Genomic DNA, 13518 nt, shown 5'->3' on the forward strand with positions numbered 1-13518 from the left:
GTGGCTGAGTGACTGCCTGAGTGAGTGGCTGAGTGAGTGAGTGACTGACTGAGTGAGTGGCTGAGTGAGTGGCTCAGTGAGTGGCTCAGTGAGTGGCTGAGTGAGTGAGTGGCTGAGTGAGTGAGTGGCTCAGTGAGTGACTGAGTGAGTGACTGAGTGAGTGGCTGAGTGAGTGAGTGGCTGAGTGAGTGGCTGAGTGAGTGGCTGAGTGAGTGGCTGAGTGAGTGAGTGTCTGAGTGAGTGGCTGAGTGAGTGAGTGACTGAGTGAGTGACTGAGTGAGTGAGTGGCTCAGTGAGTGAGTGGCTGAGTGACTGACTGAGTGAGTGAGTGGCTGAGTGAGTGAGTGACTGAGTGAGTGGCTAAGTGACTGACTGAGTGACTGAGTGAGTGGCTCAGTGAGTTTCTGAGTGAGTGAGTAGGGTGACACTTTGAGGGGAAGTATGGTTGTTTTGTGGTTGTTTCGCTCACCTTGAGGAAGGTGCTGGAGTCTTTATAATCCTCCTGTTTAAATATCTCCTGCAGATCATCCTGTGACAACATCATCATCATCAGTAGTATCATCATCATCATCATCAGTAGTAGCATCATCATCAGTAGTATCATCATCATCATCATCAGTAGTAGCATCATCATCAGTAGTATCATCATCATCATCAGTAGTAGTATCATCATCATCATCATCAATAGTATCATCATCAGTAGTATCATCATCATCACCACCACCACCATCACCACCATCACCATCACCACCACCACCATCACCACCACCACCATCACCACCATCATCACCACCACCATCATCATCACCACCACCACCACCATCACCACCACCACCATCACCCATCATCACCACCATCATCACCACCACAACCACCATCACCACCACCACCACCATCACCACCATCACCACCATCACCACCACCACCATCACCACCATCACCACCACCATCACCACCACCATCACCACCACCACCATCACCACCACCATCACCACCATCACCACCATCACCACCACCACCACCACCATCACCACCACCACCATCATCACCACCACCACCATAACCACCACCACCATCACCACCACCACCACCACCACTACCACCACCACCATCACCACCATCACCACCATCACCACCACCATCATCATCATCATCACCACCATCACCACCATCACCACCACCACCATCACCACCACCACCATCACCACCACCACCACCATCACCATCACCACCATCACCACCATCACCACCACCACTACCACTACCACCACCATCACCACCATCACCACCATCACCACCATCACCACCACCACTACCACCACCATCACCACCACCACCATCACCATCACCACCATCACCATCACCACCACCACCACCACCATCACCACCACCACCATCACCACCACCATCACCACCACCACCACCACCATCACCATCACCACCACCACCACCATCACCACCACCACCATCACCACCACCACCACCATCACCACACCACCACCACCATCACCACCATCACCATCACCACCACCACCACCATCATCACCACCATCACCACCACCATCACCTCCACCATCACACCACCATCACCACCATCACCACCATCACCACCATCACCACCATCACCACCACCACCATCACCACCACCACCACCACCACCACCATCACCACCACCACACCATCACCACCACCACCATCACCACCACCACCACCATCACCACCACCACCACCATCATCACCATCATCACCACCACCACCATCACCACCACCATCACCACCATCACCACCACCATCACCACCACCACCACCACCACCACCACCACCACCACCATCACCACCACCACCACCATCACCACCATCACCACCATCACCACCACCACCACACCACCACCATCACCACCACCACCACCATCACCACCATCACCACCACCACCATCACCACCACCACCACCATCACCACCACCATCACCATCACCACCACCACCATCACCTCTTGGCTGCCGGCTGTGATGTTGACGTGTGACGCTGCTGATGATGATGACGCTGCTGATGATGATCCTGGTGATGTGATGTCGTCACGGTGACGCTTAGAGGACGATTCATCCAACGGTGAACTAGAAAACATCACCATCATCATCACCACCATCATCATCACCATCATCACCATCACCATCACCAGTAGTATCAGTAGTAGTATCATCACCATCATCATCATCACCATCATCATCATCACCATCATCATCACCATCATCATCTCACCATCATCATCACCATCATCATCACCATCATCATCATCACCATCATCATCATCACCAGTAGTATCAGTAGTAGTAGTATCATCACCATCATCAATATCAGTAGTACCATCATCACCAGTATCATCATCATCAGTAGTAGTATCATCATCAGTATCACCATCATCATCACCATTATCAGTATCAGTAGTATCATCATCATCAGTAGTAGTAGACACCCACTCACCACTCACTCACCTACTCACTCACTCACCCACCCACTCACTCACTCACCCACTCACTCACTCACTCACCCAATCACTCACTCACCCACTCACCCACCCACCCACTCACTCACCACTCACTCACCCACCCACCCACCCACCCACTCACCACTCACCCACCCAACCCACCCACTCACACCACCCACCCACTCACCCACTCACCCACCCACCCACCCCACTCATCATCACCCCACCCACCCACTCACTCACTTACCCACCCACTCACCCACCCACTCACCACTCACCCACCCACTCACTCACCACCCCACCCACTCACACACTCACCCACCCACCCACCCACTCACTCACTTACCCACTCACTCACTACACACCCACCCACTCACCACTCACACACCACTCACTCACCCACCCACCCACCCACCCACTCACCACTCACTCCACCCAACCCACCCCACACACCACCCACCACTCACCCACTCACCCACCCACCCACCCACTCATCCACCCACCCACCCACTCTCACCCTTACCCACCCACTCACCCACCCACTCACCACTCACCCACCCACTCACTCACCACCCACCCACTCACCACTCACCACCCACCCACTCCACTCACTCACATACCCACTCACTCACCTACTCACCCACCCACTCACCACTCACTCACCCACCCACCCACCCACTCACCCACCCACCCACCCACTCACCCACACACTCACCCACCCACCAACACCACCCTCCCACTCACCCACCCACCCACTCACCCACCACCCACCCACTCACCCACCCACCCACCCACCACCACCACCCACCCACCCACTCACCCACTCACCACCCACCCACCCACTCACTCACCCACCCACCCACTCACCCACCTCACCACCCACTCACTCACCCACCCACCACTCACTTCACCACTCACCCACCCACCCACTCACTCACTCACTCACCCACTCACTCACCCACTCACCCACACTCCACTCACCACTCACCCACTCACCTCACACCACTCACCACCTCACTCACCACTCACCCCTCACTCCACCCACCCACCCTCACCCACCCACCACTCACCACCCACCCACTCACCCACCCACCCCACTCACCACTCACCCACCCACTCACCCACCCACCCACTCACCCACCCCACCCACCCACCACTCACTCACCCATCACTCACCCATCACTCACCCACTCCACCCACCCACTCACCACCCACCCACTCACCCACCCACTCACCACACCACCCCCACCCACTCACCCCACCTCACCCACCCACTCACCCACCACTCACCCACCCACCCACCCACTCACCACACCCACCCACCCACCCAACCACTCCTCACCCACCACCCACCCACCCTTCACCCACCACCCACCCCACCCACTCACCTCACTCACTACCCACCCACCCACCACTCACTCACCCACCCACCACACCCCACTCACTCACCCACCCACACCCTCACCCACCCACACACCACTCACCACTCACTCACCCACCCACCCACTCACCCACTCACCACCACCCACCCACCACCCTCTCACCCACCCACCCACCCACTCACTCACACACCCACCCACCCACCACTCACCCACTCCACCCACCCCTCACTCACCACCCACCCACCCACCCACTCACCCACTCACCACTCACTCACCCCACCCACCACTCACTCACCCACTCACTCACCACACACCCCACTCACCCACACCCACTCACCCACCCACCCACCCACTCACCCACCCACCCACCCACTCACCCACCACTCACCCACTCACCCACTCACCCACCCACTCACTCACTCACTCACCCACTCACCCACCCACCCACCCACCCACTCACCACACCCACTCACTCACTCACTCACCCACCCACTCACCACTCACCCACTCACTCACCCACCCACTCACTCACCCACCCACTCACCCACTCACCCACCCACTCACCCACTCACTCACTCACCCCCACCCACCCACTCACCACTCCACCCACCCACTCACTCACCCACCCACCCACTCACCACTCACCCACTCACTCACCCACCCACCCACTCACTCACTCACCCACTCACCCACCCACCCACTCACCCACCCACTCACTCACTCACCCACCCACTCTCACCCACTCACTCACCCACCCACCCACTCACCACTCACCCACCCACTCACTCACCCACCCACTCACCCACTCACCCACCCACTCACTCACCCACCCACCCACCCACTCACCCACCCACCCACCCACTCACCCACCCCACCCACCCACTCACCCACCCACCCACCCACTCACCCACCCACCCACTCACTCACTCACCCACTCACCCACCCACCCACCCACTCACCCACCCACTCACCCACCCACTCACTCACTCACTCACTCACCCACCCACTCACCACTCACCCACTCACTCACCCACCCACTCACTCACCCACCCACTCACCCACTCACCCACCCACTCACTCACCCCACCCACCCACTCACCCACTCACCCACCCACTCACTCACCCACCCACCCACTCACCACTCACCCACTCACTCCACCCACCCACCACTCACTCACTCACCCACTCACCCACCCACCCACTCACCCACTCACCCACCCACTCACTCACTCACCCACCCCACTCACCCACTCACTCACCCACCCACCCACTCACCACTCACCCACCCACTCACTCACCCACCCACTCACCCCACCCCACTCACCCACTCACCCACCCACTCACTCACTCACCCACCCACTCACCCACTCACTCACCCACCCACCCACTCACCCACTCACCCACCCACTCACTCACTCACCCACCCACTCACCCACTCACTCACCCACCCACCCACTCACCACTCACCCACCCACTCACCCACCCACTCACCAACTCACCACTCACCAACTCACCGATATCCGCAGCGTAGATCTTGAATCTCTCTCTGTTCAGCTTCACTTCTCAGCATCGCCCCCAAACTCTCAGGACTCGAAACTCCCAACTAGTCACACAGCACACGCACCATCACTAGTACCAGCTACACACACAGCTACAGCTACTACTACTACCAGCTACACACACAGCTACTGCTACTACCAGCTACACACACAGCTACTGACTACTACTACCAGCTACACACACAGCTACTACTACTAGTGCTACTACCAGCTACACACACAGCTACTGCTACTGCTAGTGCTACTACCAGCTACACACACAGCTACTGCTACTACTACTACCAGCTACACACACAGCTACTGCTACTACTAGTGCTACTACCAGCTACACACACAGCTACTGCTACTAGGCTACTACCAGCTACACACTCAGCTACTGCTACTACTAGTGCTACTACCAGCTACTCACGCAGCTACTGCTACTACTAGTGCTACTACCAGCTACACACGCAGCTACTGCTACTACTAGTGCTACTACCAGCTACACACGCAGCTACTGCTACTACTAGTGCTACTACCAGCTACACACAGCTACTGCTACTACTAGTGCTACTACCAGCTACACACACAGCTACTGCTACTACTAGTGCCAGCTACACACACAGCTACTGGCTACTGCTACTACTAGTGCTACTACCAGCTACACACACAGCTACTGCTACTACTAGTGCTACTACCAGCTACACACACAGCTACTGCTACTACTAGTGCCAGCTACACACACAGCTACTGCTACTACTAGTGCTACTACCAGCTACACACACAGCTACTGCTACTACTAGTGCTACTACCAGCTACACACACAGCTACTGCTACTACTAGTGCTACTACCAGCTACACACACAGCTACTGCTACTACTAGTGCTACTACCAGCTACACACACAGCTACTACTACTAGTGCTACTACCAGCTACACACACAGCTACTGCTACTACTAGTGCTACTACCAGCTACACACGCAGCTACTGCTACTACTAGTGCTACTACCAGCTACACACACAGCTACTGCTACTGCTACTACCAGCTACACACACAGCTACTGCTACTACTAGTGCTACTACCAGCTACACACACAGCTACTGCTACTACTAGTGCTACTACCAGCTACACACACAGCTACTGCTACTACTAGTGCTACTACCAGCTACACACACAGCTACTGCTACTACTAGTGCTACTACCAGCTACACACGCAGCTACTGCTACTACTAGTGCTACTACCAGCTACACACGCAGCTACTACTACTACTAGTGCTACTACCAGCTACACACGCAGCTACTGCTACTACTACTACCAGCTACACACGCAGCTACTGCTACTACTAGTGCTACTACCAGCTACACACACAGCTACTGCTACTACTAGTGCTACTACCAGCTACACACACAGCTACTGCTACTACTAGTGCTACTACCAGCTACACACACAGCTACTGCTACTACTAGTGCTACTACCAGCTACACACGCAGCTACTGCTACTACTAGTGCTACTACCAGCTACACACGCAGCTACTGCTACTGCTACTACCAGCTACACACACAGCTACTACTACTAGTGCTACTACCAGCTACACACACAGCTACTGCTACTACTACTGCTACTACCAGCTACACACGCAGCTACTGCTACTACTACTGCTACTACCAGCTACACACACAGCTACTGCTACTACTAGTGCTACTACCAGCTACACACGCGCAGCTACTGCTACTGCTAGTGCTACTACCAGCTACACACACAGCTACTGCTACTACTAGTGCTACTACCAGCTACACACACAGCTACTGCTAGTGCTACTACCAGCTACACACACAGCTACTGCTGCTACTAGTGCTACTACCAGCTACACACACAGCTACTGCTACTGCTACTACCAGCTACACACACAGCTACTGCTACTACTAGTGCTACTACTCAGCTACACACACAGCTACTGCTGCTACTAGTGCTACTACCAGCTACACACGCAGCTACTGCTACTACTAGTGCTACTACCAGCTACACACACAGAGCTACTGCTACTACTAGTGCTACTACCAGCTACACACACAGCTACTACTAGTGCTACTACCAGCTACACACACAGCTACTGCTACTACTAGTGCTACTACCAGCTACACACACAGCTACTACTAGTGCTACTACCAGCTACACACACAGCTACTGCTGCTACTAGTGCTACTACCAGCTACACACGCAGCTACTGCTACTACTAGTGCTACTACCAGCTACACACACAGCTACTGCTACTACTAGTGCTACTATCAGCTACACACACAGCTACTGCTACTACTAGTGCTACTACCAGCTACACACACAGCTACTGCTAGTGCTACTACCAGCTACACACACAGCTACTGCTACTACTAGTGCTACTACCAGCTACACACACAGCTACTACTAGTGCTACTACCAGCTACACACACAGCTACTGCTACTACTAGTGCTACTACCAGCTACACACACAGCTACAGCTACTACTGGTGCTACTACCAGCTACACACACAGCTACTACTAGTGCTACTACCAGCTACACACACAGCTACAGCTACTACTAGTGCTACTACCAGCTACACACACAGCTACTGCTACTACTAGTGCTACTACCAGCTACACACACAGCTACTGCTACTACTAGTGCTACTACCAGCTACACACACAGCTACAGCTACTACTAGTGCTACTACCAGCTACACACACAGCTACTGCTACTACTAGTGCTACTACCAGCTACACACGCAGCTACTGCTACTACTAGTGCTACTACCAGCTACACACACAGCTACTGCTACTACTAGTGCTACTACCAGCTACACACACAGCTACTGCTACTACTAGTGCTACTACCAGCTACACACACAGCTACTACTACTACTAGTGCTACTACCAGCTACACACACAGCTACTGCTACTACTAGTGCTACTACCAGCTACACACACAGCTACTGCTACTACTAGTGCTACTACCAGCTACACACACAGCTACTGCTACTACTAGTGCTACTACCAGCTACACACACAGCTACTACTACTAGTGCTACTACCAGCTACACACACAGCTACAGCTACTACTAGTGCTACTACCCAGCTACACACGCAGCTACTGCTACTACTACTACCAGCTACACACACAGCTACTGCTACAACTAGTGCTACTACCAGCTACACACACAGCTACTGCTACTACCAGCTACACACACAGCTACTGCTACTACTAGTGCTACTACCAGCTACACACACAGCTACTGCTACTACTAGTGCTACTACCAGCTACACACACAGCTACAGCTACTACTAGTGCTACTACCAGCTACACACACAGCTACTACTAGTGCTACTACCAGCTACACACACAGCTACAGCTACTACTAGTGCTACTACCAGCTACACACACAGCTACTACTAGTGCTACTACCAGCTACACACACAGCTACAGCTACTACTAGTGCTACTACCAGCTACACACACAGCTACACACACAGCTACTGCTACTACCAGCTACACACACAGCTACTGCTACTACTAGTGCTACTACCAGCTACACACACAGCTACTGCTACTACTAGTGCTACTACCAGCTACACACGCAGCTACTGCTACTACTAGTAGCTTGATGAGTAGCTGAGTGAGTAGGTAGCTGAGTGTGTAGAGGAGTGACTATCTGAGTGGGTAGCTGAGTGAGTAGCTGAGTGAGTGGGTAGCTGAGTGAGTGAGTGAGTAGGTGAGTGAGTAGCTGAGTGAGTAGGTGAGTGTCTGAGTAGCTGAGTGAGTGGGGTAGCTGAGTGGGTAGCTGAGTGGGTAGCTGAGTGGGTAGCTGAGTGAGTAGGTGAGTGAGTGGATAGCTGAGTGGGTAGCTGAGTGAGTAGCTGAGTGAGTGGGTAGCTGAGTGGGTAGCTGAGTGAGTGGGTAGCTGAGTGAGTAGCTGAGTGAGTGAGTAGCTGAGTGAGTGGGTAGCTGAGTGGGTAGCTGAGTGGGTAGCTGAGTGAGTGGGTAGCTGAGTGAGTGGGTAGCTGAGTGGGTAGCTGAGTGAGTGGGTAGCTGAGTGGGTAGCTGAGTGAGTGGGTAGCTGAGTGAGTGGGTAGCTGAGTGGGTAGCTGAGTGAATGGCTGAGTGAGTAAGTGACCGAGTGACCGAGTGGGTGAGTGAGTTGCTGAGTGGGCGAGTGGGTAGCTAGCTGAGTGAGTGGGTGAGTGAGTGGGTAGCTGAGTGGGTAGCTGAGTGGGTAGCTGAGTGGGTAGCTGAGTGAGTGAGTGGGTGAGTGGGTGGCTGAGTGAGTAAGGGACCGAGTGACCGAGTGAGTGAGTGAGTGGGTGAGTTGCTGAGTGGGCGAGTGGGTAGCTAGCTGAGTGAGTGGGTGAGTGAGTGGGTAGCTGAGTGGGTAGCTGAGTGTGTAGCTGAATGGGTAGCTGAGTGTGTAGCTGAGTGGGTAGCTGAGTGTGTAGCTGAGTGGCTACTCTGTGTGTGTGCAGGGACCACAGCGCTCCACACGTTCCTGAAGCTTCACCCGAACGTGGTCACCTCCTACCCTGAGTGGGTAGCTGAGTGAGTGGGTAGCTGAGTGTGTAGCTGAGTGTGTAGCTGAGTGTGTAGCTGAGTGTGTAGCTGAGTGGGTAGCTGAGTGGGTAGCGGAGTGGGTAGCTGAGTGGGTAGCTGAGTGGGTAGCTGAGTGGGTAGCTGAGTGGGTAGCGGAGTGGGTAGCGGAGTGGGTAGCTGAGTGGGTAGCTGAGTGGGTAGCGGAGTGGGTAGCTGAGTGGGTAGCTGAGTGGGTAGCTGAGTGGGTAGCTGGCTACCTGCTGCGCCAGGAGCTGTCGCCGGAGCTTCTGACGCTTCTTGATGTCACAAAGTCGCTTGTCCATCGCGAGACGCGGGGAGAGCTGCACACACATAGACACACACACACAGAGACACACAGTGAGACACACAGAGACAGTCAGAGACACACAGAGACAGACAGACACACACACACAGAGACACACAGTGAGACACACAGAGACAGTCAGAGACACACACAGAGACACACACACAGAGACACACACAGACACACACAGAGACACACACAGACACACACAGAGACACACACAGACACACACAGTGAGACACACACAGAGACACACACACACAGAGACAGACACACACACACACAGAGACACACACAGAGACACACACAGAGACACACACAGAGACACACACAGACAGAGACACACACAGACAGAGACACACACAGACAGAGACACACACAGAGACACACACACAGAGACACACAGAGACACACACACACAGAGACACACAGACACACACAGAGACACACACACAGAGACACACACAGAGACACACACACAGAGACACACACAGAGACACACACAGAGACACACACACAGAGACACACAGAGACACACACACAGAGACACACACAGAGACACACACAGTGAGACACACACAGTGAGACACACAGAGACACACACAGTGAGACACACAGAGACATACACAGTGAGACACACAGAGACAGACACAGAGACACACACAGAGACACACACACACAGAGACACACACAGTGAGACACACAGACACACACAGACAGAGACACACAGACACACACAGAGACACACACAGAGACACACACACAGAGACACACAGAGAGACACACACAGTGAGACACACAGAGACACACACACAGAGACACACACAGAGACACACACAGAGACACACACAGTGAGACACACAGAGACACACACAGAGACACACACAGAGACACACACAGAGACACACACAGAGACACACAGAGACACACACAGTGAGACACACAGAGACACACACAGAGACACACACAGAGACACACACAGAGACACACACAGAGACACACACAGAGACACACACAGTGAGACACACACAGTGAGACACACACAGACACACACAGAGACACACACAGTGAGACACACAGAGACACACACAGAGACACACACAGAGACACAGAGACACACACAGACACACACAGAGACACACAGAGACACAGACACACACAGACACACAGAGACACACACAGAGACACACACAGAGACACACACACACAGAGACACACAGAGAGACACACACATAGACACACACAGAGACACACACAGAGACACAGAGACACACAGAGACACACAGACACACACAGAGACACACACAGAGACACACACAGAGACACACAGACACACAGAGACAGACAGACACACACAGAGAGAGACACACTGAGTGGTGAGTGGGTGGTAAGTGGTGGTGAGTGAGTGGTGGTGAGTGGTGGGTGAGTGAGTGGTGAGTGAGTGGTGATTGAATGAGTGGTGAGTGGTGGGTGAGTGGTGGGTGAGTGGTGGGTGAGTGAGTGGTGATTGAATGAGTGGTGAGTGGTGGGTGAGTGGTGGGTGAGTGGTGGGTGAGTGGTGGGTGGTGGGTGAGTGAGTGGTGGTGAGTGAATGAGTGGTGGGTGAGTGGTGGGTGAGTGAGTGGTGATTGAATGATTGAGTGGTGAGTGAGTGAATGAGTGGTGGGTGAGTGAGTGAGTGGTGAGTGAATGAGTGGTGGGTGAGTGGTGGGTGAGTGGTGGTGAGTGAGTGGTGGGTGAGTGAGTGGTGATGGTGAGTGAGTGGTGAGTGGTGGGTGAGTGAGTGGTGGTGAGTGAATGAGTGGTGGGTGAGTGAGTGGTGGTGAGTGAGTGGTGAGTGAGTGGTGAATGAGTGGTGAGTGAATGAGTGGTGGGTGAGTGAGTGGTGAGTGAGTGGTGAGTGAGTGAGTGGTGATGGTGAGTGAGTGGTGAGTGGTGGTGAGTGAGTGGTGGGTGAGTGAGTGGTGAGTGAGTGGTGGGTGAGTGAGTGGTGATGGTGAGTGAGTGGTGAGTGGTGGTGAGTGAGTGGTGGGTGAGTGAGTGGTGATGGTGAGTGAGTGGTGAGTGGTGGGTGAGTGAGTGGTAAGTGAGTGGTGGTGAGTGAATGAGTGGTGAGTGAATGAGTGGTGAATGATGGTGGTGTGTGAATGAGTGGTGGTGAGTGAGTGGTGGGTGAGTGAGTGGTGATTGAATGATTGAGTGGTGAGTGAGTGAGTGGTGAGTGGTGGGTGAGTGGTGGTGAGTGAATGAGTGGTGGGTGAGTGGTGGGTGAGTGGTGGTGAGTGAGTGGTGGGTGAGTGAGTGGTGAGTGAATGAGTGGTGAGTGAGTGGTGGTGAGTGATGGTGAATGAGTGGTGAGTGGTGGGTGAGTGATGGTGAATGAGTGGTGGGTGAGTGAATGAGTGGTGAGTGAGTGGTGGTGAGTGGTGAGTGAATGAGTGGTGAGTGAGTGGTGAGTGGGTGGTGAATGAGTAGTGGTGGGTGAGTGAATGAGTGGTGAGTGGTGGTGAGTGGTGATGAGTGGTGGTGAGTGAGTGTAGTGGTGAGTGATGGTGAATGATGTTTGGTGAGAGTGGTGGGTGAGTGGTGGTGAGTGAATGAGTGGTGGGTGAGTGGTGGTGAGTGAATGAGTGGTGGTGAGTGGTGGTGAGTGATGGTGAATGAGTGGTGAGTGTAGTGGTGAATGATGGTGAATGATGGTGAATGATGGTGAGTGTTGAATAATGAAAGTGGTTTAGTTGATTGGTGGTGACGCTGAGGAGAATTTAAGAGAGATCGCTCACGACGTCAAGTTTACGTTGCTGGTTGTTGTTGCTGCTGTTGTTGACGTTGTTGTTGACGTTGTTGTTGTTGTTGTGGTTGTTGATGTTGTTGATGTTGTTGTTGTTGTTGATGTTGTTGATCCTTCGCGTTGAGGCGGCCCTTGGCGGGAACCACGGACAGAGCGGCCGTTGGTTTCTTCCGGAAGATCGGGTCGCGTTTTATTGACGCATCTTCCGGAGGTTAACGTTCTGCCGTCTTCCGGAAGAATGATTCGTCTTCCGGAAGATTGATTCTCACCGTTTTATTGACTCTTCTTCCGGAAGATGACGTCATGTCGTCTACCGGAAGAATGATTTGTCTTCTGGAAGGATTCTCAACGTTTTATTGACGCTTCTTCCGGAAGATTAAGGTTCTGCCGTCTTCCGGAAGATTGATTCGTCTTCCGGAAGATTGATTCTCACCGTTTTA

General features: G+C 53.7%; 1 protein-coding gene across 1 annotated transcript in view; it reads right to left on the reverse strand.

The window, feature by feature from the left end:
- The window catches only part of METTL14 (methyltransferase 14, N6-adenosine-methyltransferase non-catalytic subunit), a 40465-nt gene extending 27178 nt beyond the window's left edge, over window positions 1-13287 (reverse strand). Inside the window, exons 1-5 of the mRNA XM_078623810.1 lie at window positions 13071-13287; window positions 10220-10303; window positions 5382-5470; window positions 1991-2114; window positions 470-529 (exon numbers count right to left, since the gene is read on the reverse strand). Of these exons, the coding sequence (XP_078479936.1) occupies window positions 470-529; window positions 1991-2114; window positions 5382-5470; window positions 10220-10285 (339 nt within the window). The 5' untranslated portion in view covers window positions 10286-10303; window positions 13071-13287. The remainder of the gene's footprint in view (window positions 1-469; window positions 530-1990; window positions 2115-5381; window positions 5471-10219; window positions 10304-13070) is intronic.
- Between the last annotated feature and the right edge of the window lie 231 nt (window positions 13288-13518).

Source organism: Lampetra planeri, unplaced genomic scaffold (assembly GCF_965212315.1).
Source record: "Lampetra planeri unplaced genomic scaffold, kcLamPlan1.2.h2 scaffold_469, whole genome shotgun sequence".
Classification (NCBI taxonomy): domain Eukaryota; kingdom Metazoa; phylum Chordata; class Hyperoartia; order Petromyzontiformes; family Petromyzontidae; genus Lampetra; species Lampetra planeri.